This window comes from Phaseolus vulgaris, chromosome 1 (assembly GCF_051622355.1).
Source record: "Phaseolus vulgaris cultivar YP4 chromosome 1, ASM5162235v1, whole genome shotgun sequence".
NCBI lineage: Eukaryota > Viridiplantae > Streptophyta > Magnoliopsida > Fabales > Fabaceae > Phaseolus > Phaseolus vulgaris.
This window is the reverse complement of record NC_143498.1, coordinates 10210030-10233347: the sequence shown is the minus strand read 5'-3', so window position 1 is coordinate 10233347 and position 23318 is coordinate 10210030. Positions and strand designations below refer to the sequence as shown.

Genomic DNA, 23318 nt, shown 5'->3' with positions numbered 1-23318 from the left:
AGAGAGAGTGAGATAACCTTACGAACTAGTCATATGTAGAATCTTCTTATCATTCATAAACTTAGAGATACCTCTACTGAGAACTTCTTCTGCAAGACAAAAAAGTAAAGGAGACAAAGAAACACCTTGTCTAACACCTTTACTATAAGGAAAAAAACCCAACAAACTGTCATTTGTACTAATCCAACTGACAAACGATGGGTGAAAACCAAAGCGTGTCAAAACTAATAATAAGAACTTCCAACTCATAGTGGTAAAGGCTTTATGAATATCAACTTTGTATGGCACATTACCTCCTCTTACCTTTTTAGAAAACATGTTAATAACTTCAGAAGCAATACCAATACAATCCTGAATATGTCTACCCTGCACAAACCCATATTGATTAGGAGAAATGACTCTAGCAGCCACAAGTGCAAGCCTATCCGCCAGTATCTTGGAAATAATCTTAAATTTGAAATTAGCAACAACAATTGACCTGTAATCTTTAATGGATTCAACACCCTGAATCTTAGGAATAAGAGATACCACATTTTTGTTCATTACAGGGAGAACCCAATTTTGTTTAAAAAACTGTTGAACAACATTGCAAACACCTATCCCAATAATTTCCCAGCAAGAATGATAGAAAACACCACCAAAACCATCAGGACCAGGAGCACTATTACCATTAAGATTAAAAAGAGCATTTTTTTATTTCCAAAAAATCAGGACATTTAATCAACATCATATTCTCCTAAGAGGAAACTAGTCCAGGAATATAAGTACCAATAAAATCTTCCATATTTCTTGTATCTTGAACATTAGAAATAGACTCAGCATAAAGATTTGTATAAAAGTCCAAAATATGATCCTCAGTGAGTTTAGGTTCCTCAATAACCTCATTATCAATTTGTAGACGATGAATCCCACTAGAATTATTTCTCCTCTTGACCACAACATGGAAAAAAGCAGTATTTCTATCCCCATCTTTAAACCAAAGCATCTTGCCCTTTCTTTCCAAAAAAAATATTGACAATGAAAAGCATGATCAAGTTCCTCCTTAGCAATCTTTTCTTGACAGAGAAACCCATTAATATCAGACAAACTAGCAGACTCTAAGGTTTGTTGAATACCAAGGAAGAGACCCTGCTTAAGAAGAACTGCATTTTGAACATTACCAAAAGAATTTTTATTCCAGTTTCGGAGCTCAATTTTCAACCTTTTTAACTTATGTTGCAAAATAAACATATGACAACCAACAACTTTATTAGCCTAAGAATCATGAATAATCTTACATGAAGTGTCCTGAAGTCACATAGAAAAGAAACAAAAATTGCTAACCTTCCTTAAACAATTACTAGCAAGACTAGCAAGAACATGGGAATGGTCAAAACAATTTTTAACAAGAACCTAATAAGTACAAGAATCACATTCATCCAGACACACTCCATTACATAAAGCCCTATCCAGTCTTCTATAACATCTATGCAAACCTCTCCTTCCATTACACCAAGTATAACAAGGTCTAGTAAAAGGTCTACAAGAAAGATCATTAGTATTAATCCAATCAAGGAATTCATTACGAGAAATCTGATTAGGAGCCACCCCCCTTTGCAGTCATCCGCCGAGAGCACAACATTAAAATCTCTCAGAATACACCAAAGCCCTATGAAGAAACTAAAATCCCTCTAAAAAAACCATCTAACTAAGTATGTGTTGGCACCATAAACACCTGCAAAGTTAAAGCATTTATCATACAAAAGGCAAGTTACAAAAATAAATTGAACATTGACCAAGAAATTTTGGACAAGATTTGGAACCGACAAACACCAAAGCTTAAAAACTTTATTAATAATAGGAGACGTAGTCACCAAATGCATATTAACAGATTTGAAAAGGACATCGAAAGCATCAGTGTATGGCATCATAGGTTCAGCAAGAAAAACAAAAAGGGGTTTATGTAGTTTAAGTAAGCTAATCAACATCTCCACAGTTTTGTGGTTTCTCAGTCCTATAACATTCCAGAGAAATGAAGAGACCTCTATTGCGACGTTTTAGAGAGAATTGCCTTAGTAGTTTTTTTTTTTTTTATTTACTAGTCTCCTTAGGTGGTCTCCCTAGTTTTCTTTTAGTGTAAACAATTTCCTCCCTAGTATCGCTGGCATGCTCCTCCATCTCATTAGGATTTGCCCAAAATTTGGAGACTACCTGATTTTCAACAGTTATATGTTCAAAATTAAATTCAATAACGACAGTCGAAATAATTGGCGTACCAGTATGAGGATCACCTCCTGCATCTGTAGTTTCCAAACCATCAAGAGAGGACAAGTGATTTTGCAAGACCAACATATCGTTATCTGAGAGTAGTGCTTTAGCATCCCCAAGTGATTTAGCCTTCCGAGGAGAGGTATGACGCGACAGAGATGGTACAACCATAATAGTAGAGATTTGCACATGATGACCATCAATATAAGTTGTAACTGGTGCTTTAGCATTCCCAAGTGATTTAGGCTTCTGAGGAAAGGTATGACGCGACGGAGATGGTACAACCATAGTAGCAGAGACCTCCACATGATGACCATCAATAGGAGTCATAACTGAATCTACTACAAGTTGTGACTCTAAGCCCTTGACTTGCATAACAACCGGTGAATTTCTTACCATCCCCGGTTCTGAAACTTTAACTGTATCAGAAGTGGGAGTGAACAACCTGTGCCTGGGTGAGGACCTATCATGATCCGAGACATCCTCGAGAGGAGGCATATCTACAAAATCATCATCCCCTCCATTTGTTTTATCATAAGAAAGGTGACCCAAGAGTGACCCCGCATTAGCCTCGCCAGGAGCATCAGTTGTCAAATTACCAATAGGGCCATCCATGAGCTTCGACTGCGAATCTTTGTTCCGATACTCTTTATGTTGTTTAGGAACCGCGAACTTCCTCTATTCCTGTTCATCAGGAGTTGTCTTCTGAGAAGGTTTATGTTGTGGTCCAAGAACATGACCCTGATCATGAATCACGTGGCACTGAGAGCAAGCTCATGCCCGATCATCTTACAGTAAGAGCAAAATGGAGGGAGCCATTCATACTCCACTTCTGCTACAAAAGCAAAGTTTGAACGTTCAAGCAAGAGCTGATCGGGAAAAGGGGACAACAGATCAATATCCATAAACACTCTAGCAAACAAACACCTATTCTTTCTCATGGTATGATCATCCAAAGACAAAGGAATTCTAATGCCTCTGGTGATGGAAAATATCGCCCTTGGTCTCCAATATTCCAAAGTCAAATGGTAGATTCTAACTCAGGTCTGGGTTTTAGTACTCTTCATAGTAGATGGAACAAAGTTTTTTTTTTTTTTCAGGCCAACAATCCCCTAGCAATCCTATCTCGAGAGCCCACTGCATGTCTTATAAAAAAGGGAACTCAAACTCATAAAAACCCTTCCCAAGAAACATTGCTTTCCACAGTCTAATAATCTTCCACACAAGTTGCAACTTTTTAGTTAAATCAAGGTGTGTGAGAGGTTTATCCCCCTTAGATAGAATAATCCAACCATGTAGATGGGTCTTGCAATCCTCAAGACCTGCCAAGTAATCTTCCTCATCAACCCGGACAACAACCATGTCTCCCATAATACAAGGAGTTGGTAACTGGGAAAAAGGAATGTCACATGTATTTCCCAAAGCCTGAGCAAAAGTCTTCCTTTGGCCTAGAATAACAAACACTTTCTTATTAGGAAACACTTCTTGATCCATGAAACAGCCCATGGGATATACATACTCGTACTAGTAAAATTCTTCGTCCTTTTCTTGTTAGATGGGAGTTCCCTTCACTAGGCTAGGTTAAAATTAACATTGATGGGGTTGCTAGGGGATATCCTGGTCTTGCTACTTGTGAAGGAATTTTCCATGGGAGTATGGGGGAGTTTATTGGTGCTTTCTATGGTTTCTTGAAGTTCAGACTGTTATGGTTGCTAAGTTTTATGGAGTTATACATGCTACGGAGGAAGCTCAAAAGATGGAGCTTACTAATGTATGGCTTGAATGTGATTCTACATTGGTTTGTGTTGTGTTTACTGCTAGAACTAATGTCCTGTGGATGCTTCGTATTCAATGGAATACTTGTCTTAATTATTGTGGAAAAATCAGGTTTAGGATTACTCATATTTTTCGTGAAGGGAATGCGTATGCTGATAAGTTGGCTAATTTAGGATTTATTCATAGAGAATAATTTCATTTGTATAATAGGCTTCCATCTAGTTTGTTCTTAGAATTCTTTATGAATAGGTATAGTCTACCTATGTATCATTTTTGTTAACATATGGGTTTTGGTCTAGTTCCCCCATATTTTTTTTATATTTTCTTTCTTTTTCCTTTTTTTAAAAAATATTTTTTTCATGTAATGGCATATGATTGTTGTTACTTGAGATGTTAACCTAACTGAGATGTCAAGTGGCATAATGATGTCTAACATGAAAGCTTTTATATATAAAAAAAATATGTAATTCATTATGGTTGGAATGTCACTTAGTGTTGTGGTTCAAGCTTTTTATACCAACTTTGAGGTCCCTAGAAGTAGATGGAGTAAATGCAGTCTATAAGTGAAATTTTAGATTTTAAAAGCTAATTTGGCTATTAATACCAAGTATGGTTTTCATTGGTGAAATTATTCTCTTATATTCGACAGCTTTTTTAACAAATAGATTCGACTTTTTGAAATATAGTTATTTATAAAAAAATTTCATAAATTTGACCTAATTATCTTATATTTGTTTTTTTATTGGTTTAACATCTCGTAAACTATTAATGTTGATGTCAATTTCGTTAGAATATCACATTCATTGTGAATGCATTTTTGTTTATAGAATAAAGAAAAGTATACTTGATGAAAATAAATTCACATTTTTAAACAAGTAATTCTAAAGTAGAGGAACTATAGATAACCTAAAAAACATGAACAAACTCAAAATGAAGTTAATTAACAAAGACATACACTAGCACATAAAAGGTCAAAGACAGTAGTTCTTTTAGCAATTAGACAGCGATTTCGAATTGTTGTCTATCAACACATAGTTTATTCTATTGAGGTAGAACCGCCATCTATAAGCCACATATAGACTAAAAAAATATTAAATAAAAAAATAAAAAGAACACCAACCTCAAGGTGATGGCAGCGGTGAAGGACAACGACGACAACAGCGACAACGGTGGAAGGAAAGTGGAGCACAGTAGTGGAACAATGAACAAGAACTTAATTAAAAATTGAACCAATGAAAAAGATTTGAAACTCAATTCACCCCATCTTGAGTTAAAACAAGTCATTTATCCTTTTATAACAATTGACATTAGAGCTATTTTTTGAGAAATATTCAAAACAGAGATCCTAAATGTTTTTAAATGACTTTACAAAATCAAAACCTTTTTTGGAATGTGCTATTATGCATAACATTTATCTATGTGCAATATTCCAATAATATCTAAAAAAGTCTTACTTAAAGGATGTAAAATGGATCATTTAGGATCAAATAATTTGTGCTTGTGGTATAAGAAAAATGTAAGTTTCATATTAGAAGGTTTCTACCACACAAACTATATTATATGGATAAAAAGAGGTCGAGTACATGTCAATTGTGAGCTACTGCTCACAACTTCTATGGGTAAAGTATCAAGTGATAGATTACTCTAGTTTTGAAAGCAATATTTCAATATTTTTTTTAAAACAATAAAAATACAAGGGAGAATTGAATTGTGTCTTTAAAATTTCTTTGTTTTTCGTAAGTATAGTGTGATGTTTCACAGTCAGATGATAAGTTTAGTTTTCCAACAGATGAAAACTTTTAAGTTTTGTAACCTTAGTTTAAACATTTCACCCTCCTTAGGTTAGTTATTCAGATAACATGCAATATACAGAGAGACAAAGGAGAAAAGTGTTTTATACTAGTTTATCTACCTCAAAAAACTACATTCAATTCTTGATCAACCAGTCAAGTTCTACTAGGCAGACTATTGTTGCAAAGTATGCTCAACTATTCTTTAAAAAATTCATTGATGGATTAACCTAAGTATTCTCACAATCCACTTTTGGCTCCTAACTACTTCTGTCTGACCCTGCTCAAGTATACTTTCAACAAGTCAATTTTAGCTTAAATAAGTATTTTTTTTATGAGCCACTTTTGACTTTTACAAACACAAAGTTTGAGTGATCAATATATCACAATTTTAACTCATTAAAAAGGGTAAAGTCTTACGACATATACAATGTTGAGAAGTTGGACGGTCTATACCCTACTAGATAGTTTGATGATCAGTTGATCGTATGTGAATTATGAGTTTTGATGATAATAAAAATAAATTAAACGTTTTATTTGTGATATGAACATTCTAACAGTGTTTTGTGAAACTGCAGTTATAGTAGACAATCTGAATATCTATAGAGCTTGTTCAACAGTTTGATAGATCAGTTAAATGCTAAACACATTTGGTTAAAATAGTTTATTAGTTGTTGTTAATAGTAAATTTCATTCGTATAAATAAAACTTATTTAAAGTAAAAATAAATAAATAAATAAAACAGAAAGAAATTGATTCATTTGTTCTCTTGGCAAAATCATCAAATTTGTGATGTTCCAAAAATAGCAAATAAGGACTAAAAACAAAAAATAAATAAAAAGGATAATAATGGCAAATGGGTGTCATGCTTTTTCGTGGTATAATATTTTAAGAACCAGTCAACCTTTTCTTTTGAAGCATTCATACGCATGTGTCACTTGAAATCCTTTATTTCCTTCTTCCAAAAATGAAAGGATTTGCCTTTGGTAGGTTCCATCATTGTCTGAAATAGAAAAACAAGAATATAAAAAATATAGTAATGCATTCTTTCAAATTATTCAAACAACATTGGTCGCTAAAAAGGAATGAAAAGGAAAAGATAAAAAGGAGAACAAATGTAAATAATATGATGCTTGAAATGCCTTAGAAGAGGGGAACATTTCTTTTTCAACCAAAAGGACAAGTAGAAGAAAGTCACATTGAGGCAATCTTTTTTGTCCTATATCCTTTCTACCATACAAATAAACTAATGCTCATCCATACCTCATCCTACCCTTATACATAAAATTTGGGAAAGCCTTCATTTGTTATATTTGTGCCTCACACATATTCTTCCCTTTAAAGGATATAACATTCTTTATAAGATGTTGTACCAACCTAGTTGTATGGACAGCTGGGCTTCAGAAGTAAACATTAAATTTTAGATGTAGTGTATGTAATATCCAACTTGTAAACATTATGAATTTTTACCTACTAGAAAGACTTTTCTTGAACCTACTTCGAAAATTAGGCACGAATGTGGCTTAAAGATGACTTGGTAACCTTTCCACAAAGTTGGCTAATGCTTGTGCTTATGTTCTTTTACATACAACACATATTTGATAAGTATTCAATTATGATCACCAATATCACCTCTGCCAAGAATACTTCTATCATTATTGTCACCACAAGTGACATATCCCTCATGTTTCAGTTGCAAATCAATCAATTTTGAAGTGTCTCAAGACATGTGCTTTGAGTAGTCACTATCAAGATACCATAGATGGTTTTTGGTTGTCAATGAAGCCTGCAAAATAGATTGAAGGAACAGGTTTTGGTCCTCTTATTAACTTAGGTCTAGAACTATTAATTGTACTTTTAGGTACCCACCTAATTAAGCCATTTCAATTTTTCTTATGTTGCAGTTTCTAGTGGTATGACCTCTCAAATAACCTAACAGGTGACAAAAGGTGAGGATTGAGTTTTACTAAATTTAAAAATGTTTTTCTATTATTTTGTCTTATTTTGAAATTCAGGTTTATACCTTAAACTAGCTTTATCAAATTTTTTTTTGAGAACCTATTAGAGCTTCCAAATTTTCTTTTCCTATAAAAAAAAAACATAAATTTTTTTATAAGATAATGAACTTTCTTTTTTTTAAACTTCACAATTTTCACAGTTCTTCACTGATTTACTAGATTCAACACATTTACAAGAAGATTTTTTTGTACATGATCTCTAAATTTTTAAAATCATACTTGGTATTCTTTAACTTTTCTTCCAAAGTGTTGACCTTGTTTTTGAAATAGTTGTTTAGGCCTTTTAATCTATTCATTGAAAGAGCCAATCTATTTGCTTCCTCATTAGTTTCCTTAAATGAATCTAACAATTGACTATATTTTTCATTATTTTAAGAAGAGTTCAATCTTACATTACTAGTTCTAGATTCATATCCAACCATCAAGCATATGTTAACTTCTTCTTCTTATCTAAATGTGGAGTTGGATGATGACTCATCATTGTCTTACCAAGCTATGTATGCTCTTTTGGACTTTCCTCCTTTTTCATGTTTCCTTTCATAACCTTTTTCTTTGATTGAAACATTTGGACATTGTATTGCCACAACCAAAACAGGTGTAGTTAGATGAACCAAATTCAATAGGATTTTCTAAATTTATACCTTTTTGTTCACTGCACCTTATTCTTGCCTTTCTTTTTTGGGAATTTACTGAACTTTCTAGTCAACATGTTAAGTGTTTTTGTATCACTACATTCATTGGATTCTTCCTCACTTTTGTGAAGACAAGATTTTCGAGTAATTCCTTTGGTCTTCTTAACTTCACTTTTCTGCTCATTCAGTTTGTTCATTTCAATCTCATGCTTTCTCATTTTTACAAATAGGAAGCTATTGTTTGGGTGGTCAAATCTCTTAATTCTGAAATAGTCGTGACCTTGGGTTGCCATATTCTATCTAAGCACTTCAGAACCTTGATATTCAACTATACCTTGATATTCAACTATTCTCTATCAAAGATCTTCCCTAAACAAATGAGATGATTTACAACATATGTAAACCATTTCTACACATATGTAATTCTCTCTCCCTATTGCATTCTGAAGAGTTCATACTTGTGTATCAGAGCATGTTTTTCGGCTCTCTTTATATTTGAAGTTCCTTTATGAGTTACTTCCAAAATCTCCCACATTTCCTTAGCCGAAGAAGATTGTGATACCCTAAAAACTTAATTCATATTCAACGTAGAGGTTATAATATTCTTTGGAGTGCACTCATATTGAGATTTCTTTATTTTCCATTTCAAACCAGTCAACCCATGGATTTTCAACAAGTTCATCATCTATGACATGCTTAGGCACAAAATAACCATTAGCAATTGCATCCCAAATACCCTGATCAATTGATTGTATAAAGATCTTCATTCTAACTTTCTGAAATTGATAATTAACAACTCCAAACTTGGATGACTTGTTAATAGAGGCACCCTCAGCATAAGGAAATTTATTCTCAACCATTTTCATAAAACAAGGACTGAAACTTTAATAAATTTAAATAATCTAGCTTTGAAATTGTTAGAATGATAGGTCGAGTTCAAGAGAGGGGGTGGATTGAACTTAAAAACAATTTCTTGAAAATATAGTTTAGAATGGAGTTCTTAAAAAATCAAATTATTTGCGAATAACAAAATAACAAATTAAAATTTTAGTTCACTAGTAAAAAATTTAAAATTCAATCGGTTAAATTAGATCTAATCAGAATATCAATTTGTTAATTTTTTCTAAAACATAAGAATCAATTCAAGAACTAAATGCAAAAACGTAAATAGAGAGAGAAAAAGGATCACAAAAGAACTTTTATACTACTTTCACTCTTTTATTAGAGTTACATCTAGTTTTTTAATCATACTATTTGAGATTCCACTATGGAAAAAATCTTTACAACACAAAGAATACCAAAGAAAGAACTCTTGAACCCTACAAGAGTGTTATACCCAACAAGAACTACAAGAAAAAAGGGTTTTAACTTTTGAACTCTTTTATTGTTTGGATATGTGGATACAAAAATTCTATTAGTAACTTTTATCGTAAATAGTACCAATAATATATATATATATATATATATATATATATATATAAAGTGAAAGTTTGTAATTTATTTGTTATATCCATTTCTTATAGTTGTGGTTGAACAAGCACATGGATGCTTAAACGATAAAATGAGTAAAAGATCAAATGTTCTTAGTTTCAAAACCTGTGGTTTTTTACGTGGGTTTTAAAACCCATGATATTTTACGGGAGTTTTGAAACCCATGGTATTTTATGGATGTAATAAAATCCATGCTATTTTACGGGGGTTCTAAAACACATGGTATTTTACGAATGTTTCAAAACCTGTGGGATTTTATGGAGGTCCTAAAACTCATGGTATTTTACAGAGATTCTGAAACCCATGGTATTTAACAGAAGTTTTGAAAGACTTTTCCTGGGGTTTAAAAAAAGTCTGGGAAAACCTTCCCCAGGGATGGTTGTGAAACTACAATCTTAGGTAAATGACTTAATGAAGGTTTTAACCCTTGGTGATGTAAAAATAAACCCCTATTAAAATCATTTTTTTTTCTTGTAGTGAAACAACACCCTGTTGCTATTATAAAAATTAGAAATACTATCTAATTTCAATTCACCTACACTTAAGAAAAAGAATCAATGAAGAACTACACATGAATACAAGTAGGACCAACTAAGTTCCAAAAATCCAGGAAATAGTCCAAGAATACCATAAGAATGCTCCAAGAATAAAAACTTTTGCTCAGAGTAAAACCCTCTCTTAAAAACCTAAGTTCTCTATCTTCAAAGTTTTTCAAAAGATGTTTAAAAAAAAAAAACATTTTTCAAAAATTGATTTGTAAAGTTTAATGGATTAAAAATTCCAATCAATTTGTTGGTTTTTAATTTGAGTTTTCAATCTATTAAGACAAAATAGATAACGATATCCTAAAATTTTAAAAGATTTAAATTTGTTAAACATATAAAATAATAATATCCTTAAAACCAAGAGTTTTGAATATGTCAAACAACTATTTTTAACAAATTAAATATCTCTATAGAACTTTTTTAGATTGTAAGTAATTTTAACATATTAAAACATAATTTCAATGAGGGGTGATCGATCCTTCGGAAGTGTTCACTTTGGCACAATTAAAGGCTTGGTCTTGAGTAACTTCTAAAACTGTTTCTGCTAGTTTTACTTACTCTGAGTGGTGCATTGATCCTAAGGCTTGTATGTTTTCAATAAAGTGAGCTTTTATAAGAGTTACTCCTTCGGTTGGATTGTTTGTTGTTCTAAGCTTCTGTTGTTCTTTTTGCCCCTTGTTGTGGTTGCAAAGAGATTGTATTGAGTTTGTACAGGTTAGATTTGAATTTGTACGGGTTAGTTTTGAATTGGTACGGGTTAGTCTTGAAAGTGAACGGGCTGTACGGGTTTTTAGTGGTAGATTTGTTTGTCTCTCTATTTGTTGGTTTGAGAGACCAGAGAAATTGTCTCATGTTTTTTAGGTATGTATAAGGGTTGAACCACCCCTTAAGTGGTTCCTGTTATTTAATCCTTTTTGCTGATAAAAAAAAACATAATTTCAATTAATTGAAATTGTCTTAATACCTAAGTTTTAAACAATTTAAAAACATTTAAAACATTATCCTTGGATCATTTCTTATGATTCATTTATGTTGATAGTTATAAGCATACAATTTTGGATCATCATGAGGGTTGGATTCATGAAATATAATTTGGCTCAATCTTCGACTCCAACAATAGGTGCATAAGTGTAAAACCAATTTTGGTGCAGGGTAATGTGCCAAGTTGCACTTAAATCCATTATCCACATAACATTGTTTTCCACCACTAGAGCTAATTATTGTTACTCTCGCCAAAATATGTTTGTCTTATAAAGTACTTGCTACAGAATCTTGTGAGGTTGATCCTTCAAAGTTCTTTCCTCCAATCTTTCTATGTCAATAATCTTTCTTTGCATGCTCTCTCTTGTCATAATGACAATATTTAAGATGCTTCTTACTTATAGATATTGATCTATCATGAATTTGTCTTCTACTAGAGCTACATTTTTTTGATCTACCTCTCATCATCAAAGCCTCGACTTGTTTCAAACTTTTCAACCTTTTTATGTTACCTTTTTGTGACTGAATTTTGCATCATGAATAGCTTCGATAACATCCTCAAAGTTTAAGTGTCCATTAATATTTTTATTTTTGCTATATTGATGATTAGTTGAACATTCAACTCAAGTAAACTTTAAAGTAGAAGCTTTCCACACTCATTTTCAAGTATGTTCAAATTTACTACTTAAAGTTGGACAAATAACATATTAAGGTTGTTGATGTGGTTTATCATTGACTTTGATTCACTCTAAAGAGTATACATTTTTTTCTTCAAGAACATTCTTACGTGGAGTGACTTAACCTTGTACAATTTTATGATAGACTCCCAAATCTCCTTTATAGTAGTAGTCTTTTCTACAATACTGGACAAAATTGCTTTTGGCATTACTAAGTGCAAATTTTCAATAACATTGTATTAATTTCTTTCCACCTTTGATTCGTGATATTTATTACAGTAAATGAAGATGAATATTCCTTGTCTGATGTGATGCTTTAATGTAGCGTACGTTATCGCACGTAATCGTAATGAAGAAAGAGAAGTTTTGATGAACCCTAATTGTAGAGAAAAATAAATATAAAAGAAACTTTTATTCACTTGTATATTAGAGAGTAAAATACATGATGTATATATAAGAAAAAGATTAAGACCTAGCTGAAACAGAAAAGGAAAGTTGGGCCAAACAAACAAAGCCCAATAATTTAAAATAGAAAATTAAATATATTAACACCCCCCTCAAGCTGGGGAGTAGATATTTGTCAGGCCCAGCTTGGATTTGAGAGTAGAGAATTGTGCGGAAGCAAGGGGCTTGGTGAATATGTCAGCAACTTGCATTGCAGAAGTAATGGGTAGTAGTTTGAGGAGACCAGAGTTAAGTTTTTCACGAACTAGGTGGCAATCAATTTCGATGTGCTTGGTTCGTTCATGAAAAACTTGATTGGAAGCTATTTGAATGGCAGATTTGTTGTCACAATACAGGGTTGCAGGCTGGGAGAGAGGAAGATGTAAATCCTGAACGAGGTAAGACAACCATTGTAACTCACATGTGGTGGTGGCAAGGGCTCTATACTCGGCTTCAGAGGAGCTGCGGGAGATAGTTGGCTGCTTCTTTGATTTCCATGATATTAGGGAGTCTCCTAAGTAGATGGAATATCCAGTGACAGATTTGCGTGTGGTAGGACATGTTGCCCAGTCAGAGTCACTAAAACCACAAAGGTAAAGTGAACTAGTGTGAGAAAAATATAATCCTTCACCAGGGGTGCCCTTGAGGTAACGCAAAAGACGTGAGACAGCTTGCTGATGATGAGTTGTGGGTGCAGATATGAATTGGCTTAAATTGTGGACAGCGAAGGCGATGTCTGGTCGCATGTTGGTTAAGTAAATTAGACGTCCAAGGAGTCTTCTGTACTGAGAAGTGACATCAACATCGAGAGGTGAGCCTTCGTAGGGAGAGAAACGGGAGGTGTGAGTCATAGGAGTGGCCACAGGTGCAGAGTCAAGCATGCCAGTTTCTTGAAGGAGATCAAGAGTATACTTGCGTTGACTTAAATGAAGACCAGTACTGTTGCGAGCAATTTCCAGTCCCAAAAAGGAGGTGAGATTACCTAAATTTTTTATCTTGAAGTGATGGTGAAGGGATGCAGTAATTGTATTGATTTCCTCCGTGTCATCACCAGTTAAGAGCAAGTCATCAACATAAACAAGAATAACAGTGAGTTTATCATTATTATATTTAAGAAAAAGAGAGTGATCAGCAACAGAAATAGAGTAATTATTTGATAAAAGAAAAGTAGAAAGTTTGGCGTACCATTGGCGACCAGCTTGACGAAGGCCATACAAAGACCGTTGAAGCTTGCAAACATGCTGGGGAGAAGGAAAAGAAAGGCCAGGTGGGGGGGGTCATGTATACCTCTTCATGGAGATCACCATGAAGAAATGCATTATTGACATCAAGTTGTTTTAAAATCCAATTTTTGGTAGTGGCAATAGCAAGCAGAAGGCGGAGGGTAGCGAGTTTAGCAACAGGTGCAAAAGTGTCTAAGAAATCAAGTCCTTCAAGTTGGGTAAACCCTTTGGCAACAACTCTAGCTTTGTGGCGCTCAACAGTGCCATCAGAATGGTATTTGATTTTATATACCCATTTACAACCAATAGTTTTCTTTCCTGGAGGGAGAGGGGTAAGTTGCCAAGTATTGTTAGCAGCAAGAGCTTGAAGCTCATCTTGCATGGCAGATTGCCAAGAAGCATGTTTGGAGGCTTCGTTATATGTCTGAGGTTCAGGATGAGAATTGATAGAGGAAATAACATTTCTAAAATTGGAAGATAAGGAATTGTAAGACAAGTAATTATGAATAGGATATCTACTACTTACAGTGTTGGTTGCAGTGTGGAAATCTGCAAGATAGGCAGGTTGTCGGGGAGGACAAGTTGATCTTCTTGGAAATTGGGGTGAGATGCTTCCTGGAGATGCAGGCGGTGATAATTCTGATGGAGGTGCAATGTTGGATGCAGGAGCAGAGACACTATTTGTTGGAAGATCATAGGATAATGAGGCTAGTGGAGGAACAGTATTGGGTGCAGGAGTAGAGGCACATGGCTCGACAGGAGGTGCAGTATCAGAAAAAAAATCAAAAGCAGAATTATATGCATTAGAAATAGGGAGAGATAAAGTGTTAGGGTCCTTAGGCAAGCCACTGTCCAATTTATAGGGAAAGTGGTTTTCATGGAAGATTACATGTCTTGATATCTCTATGCTATGAAACTTTAAATTTAAGATAATATAACCTTTTGTATTTTGCGGGAAGCCAAGAAAAATACCTTTGATAGATCTATCATCTAATTTTTTCCTATGTGCAGTAATGGTACTAGCATAACAGAGACAACCAAACACTTTTAGAAAGGAAATGTCATATGGTTTTCCAAACAACTTTTCATGAGGAGTGATGTTATTAAGTAATGGAGTAGGAATAGCATTTATTAAGAAAACAGCATGATTTACAGCAAATTCCCAAAAAATAGGAGGAAGATTTGCTTGAAAAAGTAAAGCCCGGGTTACATTTAGTATGTGTTGATGTTTACGTTCTACAATGCCATTTTGTTGTGGTGTTTCAACACAAGATTTTTGATGTATAATTCCCTTTGAAGCATAAAAATTTGACATAGCAAACTCAACACCATTGTCAGTACGAATCGTTTTGATATTAGTTTTGAAATGATTTTGAACGAAAACAGTGAAGTTAATGATGTGCTGACGCACTTCAGATTTGTTATGCAGCAAAATAACCCAAGTATAACGCGAGTAATCATCAACAATAGTCAAGAAATAACGAAAACCTTGCATAGAAATTATGGAACATGGTCCCAAATATCAAAGTGTACAAGATAAAAAATAGCAGAGGTAACAGTATTACTTAAAGTGAAAGGAAGTTTTCTCTGTTTTGCACGACTACAAGTGTCACATACATGATGAGTATCAACAGTAATAAAAGAGTATTGTTTGCTTAAAACATGTAATCTTTCATGTGAAGGGTGTCCTAGTCTATAATGTCATACTGTTTTGTCTGTGATATTACAATTAATAAAAGGAGCAAAACAATGCGGTTTAGAATGACTAGAAGCAGGCAAGGTAGTGACAAGGTACAAGCCAGCGGTGGCTTTAACTGTACCAATCCTCTCTTGAGTGAGATTGTCTTGTATAATGCAGTGGGTTGAAGTGAAAGTTAAAGTGCATTTAAGTTGGTGTGTGAGTTTAGAAACAGATATTAAGTTTAATTGAAAATGAGGCACGTATAACACATCAGACAAATAAAACTTATCAGAAAAACGTACTAAACCAGAATATGTGGCATAAACAGTTTGGCCATTTGGAAGACTAATTAAGACAGGTTTAATTTTAGTATAAGTAGTAAAAACGTTCAAATTGTGACAAACATGATCAGTGGTACCAGAATCAATAATCCAAGATTCTTTTATAGAAGATAGTGAAGAGAGAAACTTACCTATTGAAGAATGCTCAGTATTGGGGATTTCATCCGTAGAGATGGTGCCGACTTGATTAATTTGAGTGTGAGGGGCAGGATCCTCAAGGTTTTGCTGACGCAAAATGTTGGTAAGGAATTGGCACTGTTGTGATGTAAGTTGAATTCCCTTTACATCCTGTTCTTTAGGAAAAAGCTCAGAAAAAGTGTCAGTAGTAATCATATTATTGGCTTGGGATGTCCAATTGGAGAATTTGTAGCCAGGAGGGAACCCATGCTTTTTATAACAGGTGTCAACAGTGTGACCAAGACGATTACAAAAAGTGCAGACTTTTCTAGTAAAAGAAAACTTTGAGGTTTTAACATTACCAGAAGGAAAACCCACTTTGCGAAAACAAACAACCTCAGTATGACCATATTTACCACAAAAATTGCATGTAATAGTGTGACTACTATTAAGACTATGAAGACTAGGATTTTCATTAAACATTGCCTAAAAGATTTTTAAAACCAATCAAGATTTTGAAAGAGAACAGAAAAAAAAAAAACCAAGAACAGCAAAGAGGAAATAAAAATCAGAGAGAAGCGCAGCAGAACTCTTCATTCGAAGAGCTCTGATACCATATTACAGTAAGTGAAGATGAATATCCCTTGTCTGATGTGATGCTTTAATGTAGCGTACGTTATCGCACGTAATCGTAATGAAGAAAGAGAAGTTTTGATGAACCCTAATTGTAGAGAAAAATAAATATAAAAGAAAATTTTATTCACTGGTATATTAGAGAGTAAAATACATAGTGTATATATAAGAAAAAGATTAAGACCTAGCTGAAACAGAAAAGGAAAGTTGGACCAAACAAACAAAGCCCAATAATTTAAAATAGAAAATTAAATATATTAACAATATTCACGGGTCTTTTTTTCAATGGCATCTATACAATTATCTTTTCTCAAAATTCATCTTCATTTTCTGAAAGAGAAATTATTCTAATTAAATTTCTCTATCTCGTATTTTTTTTACATGACTTTATACTAACTTATGCATTTTTTATTATCAATAATATTAGTTATTAGAACAAAAATGATAGACAGTGAATCAGTACATCGAGTATGTTTTCAATAAAAGAGGTGAGTCACTTATGTACACAATTATATATAGTTAAAAAGGTGAAAATTAATTAGAGAGATGAGTGTGTTAATAAGGGATGAATGTGATTGACTATGGAGAGGCGACTCGAGCATGAATGAGAATGGTTATGCATGGGTGCAAGAATGAATGAGTTGTGAGCATGATTGAATATGGGGGACAAATGAAACACTACTTATGGATTCTAACTTTATGGCATTAATGGGATTAAAAATGTCGGTAATATCACAACTTAACGAGAATTAGAAAATTGCAGATAATGTTATGGTGTTAACAAAATAGCATTGTCTACTGTTTGGTGTTAACAGATTTTAAAAAATAACTAGCAATATTTAGTATTAATAAGGATGGTCTAAAAGGTTGTTAGTAAATTGTTTATCACTAATATTTTACCAATAGTTTTGAGGACGATGAATGATACGTTTAATGGCTTTAAATAACTAATAAAACAAAAACCATAAAAAACATAAGAAAATTTACTGTATAAAAGCATTAAGATTATTACTTTTGAAAAAAAAGTCGGTGAGGTGTAACCCTACTTAATTATAAAGATATTAATAGTGTTCTATTATACCCTATTAAACATCAATTAAGGGTCTTACAGTTATCGTAGAAGATTTTTTTCAAAATAATTGGTACCTCTAAATCTTCTTCTACATCATAATAACAAAATCTGCACGAAAAATAAATATGCAAACCTTAACCAACATCGTCTCCATCTAGGCGAAATTTTAACTATTTTGTCTGAGGTTTACTTTTACCTTTCCTATCTTTGAGAGCATGGATATGGATATTAAATTTATGCTAGTCCCTAGATAAAAAATGTCTTTCCCATTAATAACTTCCTTATGAAAATGGGTATGATCCTTCAACTTGAGAGGTAAAATATTTTTAAATTATTGCACTCCAACTTGATTGTAATTTCATAGTGTCCTCCTCAATATTTCATAGTGTCTTCCGTGAAATTTGAAAAGGTAGGTATTAATGAGTTATTTCTCGACAAGTGGATTGAGTCAACTGTAGTACAACTGATAAAGGGATTGTCGTATCCTCAGGGACTATAATCACAACAAATGTGTCTTTCGTTATAAAGTGTAAACATAATCATGTAAAATTGTACAAATGATGGTAAATTAAACTGAAGATAAATTTTGTGAGGTTAAAAATTGGTGTGAAAAAGAGATGTTCTTAGATTGATAAAAGTTTTGAGATTGAATAAACCTTGTAACATTTATGTACTAAGTTATCTATAAACACAATGTGATTCAAGTTCATTACTCCCTAATACCAAATCAAGTTAATTCTTTAATTATGGTTACCTAGAAAGCAAACTATCATAATCAATCTATTGACTTACAATAGTTTGATTTATGCATTACTAATGGAGTAGATGCATTACTACATGATAAATCTTGTAAGAAAACAAATAAGGGTTATTCATACTCAAGTAATAAAGGTCAATTTTCTGAACGAATTTCAAACTGCTAAGTGAATTGCAAATCGGTAAGCGAATTGCTAAATATTGCATTACCACCACCTTAGATTTGTTGAACACAACCCCCACTTCTCAAGTGCAAGTATGGAGAAAGGAATTCAACAAGGGAAAATTTGCTCAACACAACCCTCATGCGCTGAGCATATTTGTTCTAAAGACAACTTTGACGCAGGAACTTGTCCTTTTCATATTTTGCTACAAAGGAAATTTGTTGTGGAGATTAAAGATTTGTGGATGTTACAAAAAATTGTCCAACATACGAGGACAACATGAATATGTATTTATAGATTTTTCTATCATTTTCATTAAGAAGAACAAATAAGAAACATGAAAAAGATAACGAGAATAAATATCAGGTTGTAATTTGTATGACACGGATGGTGAAGTTATACATATATATAATTAGATTTACTATTTGATTCACGTGCATAAATTTTAATTATCTTTATAGGATAAATGAGTTTCAATGTATGAGACCAATTAATGTAGTTTAAATACCATTCATTTAAATTCTTAAGGTCAAATCTCCAACTACTAATAATTTAGATTCTCACTTCTTAAAATAATGTCAGATATAAGGTAAAATTGAGAACACCTTATTCAAGTCAAACAATACCAATTAAAACAAAACAATGAGGCTAGGGACCCTTACTTGACAAAGAAGATTATAATTTGAACAATATACATATAAAAAGAAGACTTAATGCAACGCATCATTCATTCATTGGGCTTGCTTTTCATTTATTTTGAAGAGTGCAAGTATTTATCGCACTGTAATGTTATTATTTACAGAGAAAATTGTTATGATTCAATTCTTTTCATTTTGAACTCAAATTCCACCATTTGGTTCCAATTGAATTAAATATTTTAGGATAAGTTTGTTAGAGATAATGAAAGGATAAATCTTCCAAGTAAATTGTAAAACATATAGTTCAATAATTTACTCCTTGAGAGTTTTTAATGGAGTAGAAGAAAAGAATCTAATAACTTATATCTTCCATTAAATTTGTCATGCCAAGAACAATAACAAAGGGTTAAAAAATCTTTTTATTTTTATGCCAAGAATCTAAGTTTGTAGTCTTGTCAATCTATCTACTTAAGATTCTTATGACAAGTAGACTTTCCCAAGTTGTTAAGACCCTATATAATTTTATATCCTTTTAATTTATTTGAATTTTGGTGCAACTACTTTCGAACATTTTGATGAAATAGACTTTCTGACGATTATTCTTACATGCCTTTCTTAAATACTTCATTTCTTTAACATAAATCATCTCATCATATTAAGAATCGATCATGCAAGAGTTATTTCCTCCATTCTACAAAACATGTTAACAAAACTCTAAATCCAATTTACTATGTAAAATTTGTTAGTGTACCGGTAGGCTCCATATGATCGAGATGTTGGGTCTGTACGACTGAGACCATATCTTGGGATCCGGTCGGGGTACCGACCGAGACCAAAATTAAGGTTACGCTTAAACAGGATTAGCAGAGATAATCAACAATCAAGAGATAGGAAATACATTTCTAAACATGAACCAACTCTCTAATATGGCCTAATAAGGAAGGGCCCATGATAATTATATAAATAGGCACAAATTCCCTAAACCAGTTATGTCATCATAGTGTGCTAAAACACCGAGTACCGAACATTGTACTCACTTGAGCGTCAGAGTGTCTTTTGCAGGTATCATTCGAGATCGAAGACCGCAAGGAAGAGAGATAAAGCAGTGAGAGGGAAGTGGATTGTCTATTTCTAGAAGGAGGAAAAGAGTATCGATCGACCGACTAAAGGAGCAACTGCAATCGTTCTTTGGGCCCCAAGTTCAAGAACGTTAAATTATTGTGTTAAACGAAACCTTGAATTCACTTGTCTTGTAGGATTTTCGTGAAATGAAAGGTGAAACGAAGATTCGTATTCATTTGTTATCCTCATATTGTCAAATGCAGCTTCATATCAGGACTTAGAAAATCGTAAATAATATTATAATGTTAATGAAATTGTAAGTATAATGTTTGATATTAAGAGATTTTCAAACTGGCACTAGTAATTTTTTTGTTAATAATGATTTTAGTAAATTATTTATCACTAATATTTAGCTGACAGTTTTTAGGATTGTGAATAATAAGTTTAACGGGTTTAAAATGCTAATAAAAAAAACTATTAAACATAAATTTTTGTAGTGTATAAAAGTATTAAGATTATTATTCTAAAAAAAGTAAATGATGTGTGACACAACTTAATTATAAAGTGTTCCACCAATACGAGATTAGGCAGAGAATTTTCGTCCTATGATGGAAGTTGGTACAATTGTACACATGGTTTTACTTATTGGAGAAATTTTAGTTAAAAAAACTCGCCAAAATATAATTTAATGGCTTACTAATGTTATTTGGAATATTAGAAATATTTATTTTATTTCACACTCATCAAAACTTTTCTTAAAATAAGTGTTTAGAAACAAATTAAAATAAAACTAATTTAAATAACAAATTATAATTGATTTGATGAATTCTTTTTTGATAATTTGATTAATTACTTTCACATTCAATCCTTTACTATTATCTAGCTTACAATACAATCTCAATTATTGAAGAATTTAGTACATACACTTATCAGAAAATATATCTATTTAATTTATTATTTTAACTAAATTCACTTGTATATTTGATTAAGTTTTAAATAACAATTAAAAAAAAACTTAGGATGCTACAACTACTTTAGTATAATTAACATATCGAAAATCTTAAAACAAATTTTTAAATTTGGTAAACCATCATTTTAAACTTTGAAGTATAAAACAATAGGAAATAACTTATACAATGTAAATATTATAGATGAACAATGTTCAAGTTACTAAGTTTGATGCAAATAAACAACTAATATGCATTATTAAATACTTTCATTTAGTGGATCATTAGTGGCAATCTTCATGGAATAGCTTGAAGAACTAATGAACTCGGACATACGGTTGTTTGATCAGAGCATATTCTTTCCAAAGTTTCACGTGGATACAGAGAAGGCTTTGGAGGTATTTTAAGGTTCTCAATATCTCCTTCAAGCATTTCGACTACTTTATTCATAGAAGGACGATCATTTGGTTTTAATTGTATGCACCAAAGTGAAACTATCATCATTTTTTTTGCAATTTTCTTCTCATCCTCTGTGACATCTTCCATTTCTATATCTTTCTCTTTGTCAAGTTGATCGTAAATCCAAAAGGGAAAGTAAAGTTGGCTTGAACGCTCTGCATGAGGGTTTAAGTTTTTCCTCTTGCATGCTATTTCTATCAGAAACATTCCAAAACTATAAACATCAAACTTATCTGATATTCTTCCTATATTTGTATAAAACAATTCTGGAGCCATGTATCCGATTGTCCCTCTTGCTGGTGTCATAGTCACAACACTTTTGTCTATTGGATAGAGTTTTGCCAATCCGAAGTCAGAGACTTTTGGGATGAATTTTTCATCAAGCAAGATGTTGTGGGGTTTGATGTCAAAATGCAAAATCTGCATCTCACAACCATGGTGTAGATACGAAATCCCACGTGCTACTCCAATTGCTATATTATATATTGTGTCATAGGTTAAATGCAGATTTTCTTCTCTGGAAAATATAAATTTGTCAAGAGATCCATTAGGCATGAACTCATAAACAAGAGCACGTTTTGAGCCCTCAGCACAATATCCAATTAAGTGCACTACATTTTGATGATGTATTGTTCCAATTGTTGCAACTTCATTGATAAAGTCTTGTCCATTACCTTTTGATTTTCGTAACACTTTTATAGCAACAGAAGGTCCACTGCGCAACTTTCCTTTAAATACAGAGCCATAACCTCCTTCACCCAATTTTTCATTGAAACCTGTGGTCATCTTCTTAATTTCCTTATATATGTATCGAATAGGCATCAAACTATTTTGCTCTAAATAACTTTCAATATTTTCGGATTGTGAGGAATGTCTTCTTCTCCACTTGTATGTCATAAGAGCAATAAATAATATGGTGCCAACAACATATCTAACTATGAGGTATGGCATACAATAGTGTCCCAACATAATTAATGCTGATTGATATGCACCGTAATGTTCAAGATTTTGGTTTGGTCCAGTGATTGTTAAAAACAATCCTGTGAATTAATATCGCAAATGTCATCATGATGTAAAAAAGAAAGAAAGAAAAATCACACCTTCCTTGAAATAAAAGAATCACTTGTCAACTTTTTTTATTAATATAATAACAATAAAATCTTTAAACTTTTAAATTTACTTATACTTATTATTAATTATTATTATTATATTTTTATTATTATATTATTATTATCATTATTATATAGAGCCAATACATTTTTTATAATTATTTTTTATGTTATGTTTTAATTAAAAAAATTATTATTTAATAAATAATATATATATATATATTTTATTTAATAAACCACGTAATTGAATAATTTATTTCTACTAAAAATAATGTATATCATTAAATAAAAAGAATACATATTTCATAAGAAGAATAGATATTTTGATAACTATCTTTAACGTCATTTTTAATTAGATAAATTTATCTTTTAATAAAAAAAATATTTTATTTAATTCATAAAATAATAATTAAATAATATATTTCTACTAAAAAAATAAGTAAATAACTTTTTTACTTAAAAAGTAGTAGAAACACATAAGTTCTCGCTATTGATATTTTCTTTATTCAAACTAA

The 23318-nt window shown here is 32.3% G+C and overlaps 1 protein-coding gene across 1 annotated transcript; it reads right to left on the bottom strand.

Annotated features, from left to right (window-relative positions):
* Window positions 1–21381: 21381 nt before the first annotated feature.
* LOC137813494 (rust resistance kinase Lr10) lies at window positions 21382–22732 on the bottom strand. Its single transcript, XM_068615785.2, is given in 2 exon segments — window positions 21382–21569; window positions 21572–22732. Coding segments are annotated over 2 exon segments (1167 nt in total). The 5' UTR covers window positions 22664–22732; the 3' UTR covers window positions 21382–21494.
* Between the last annotated feature and the right edge of the window lie 586 nt (window positions 22733–23318).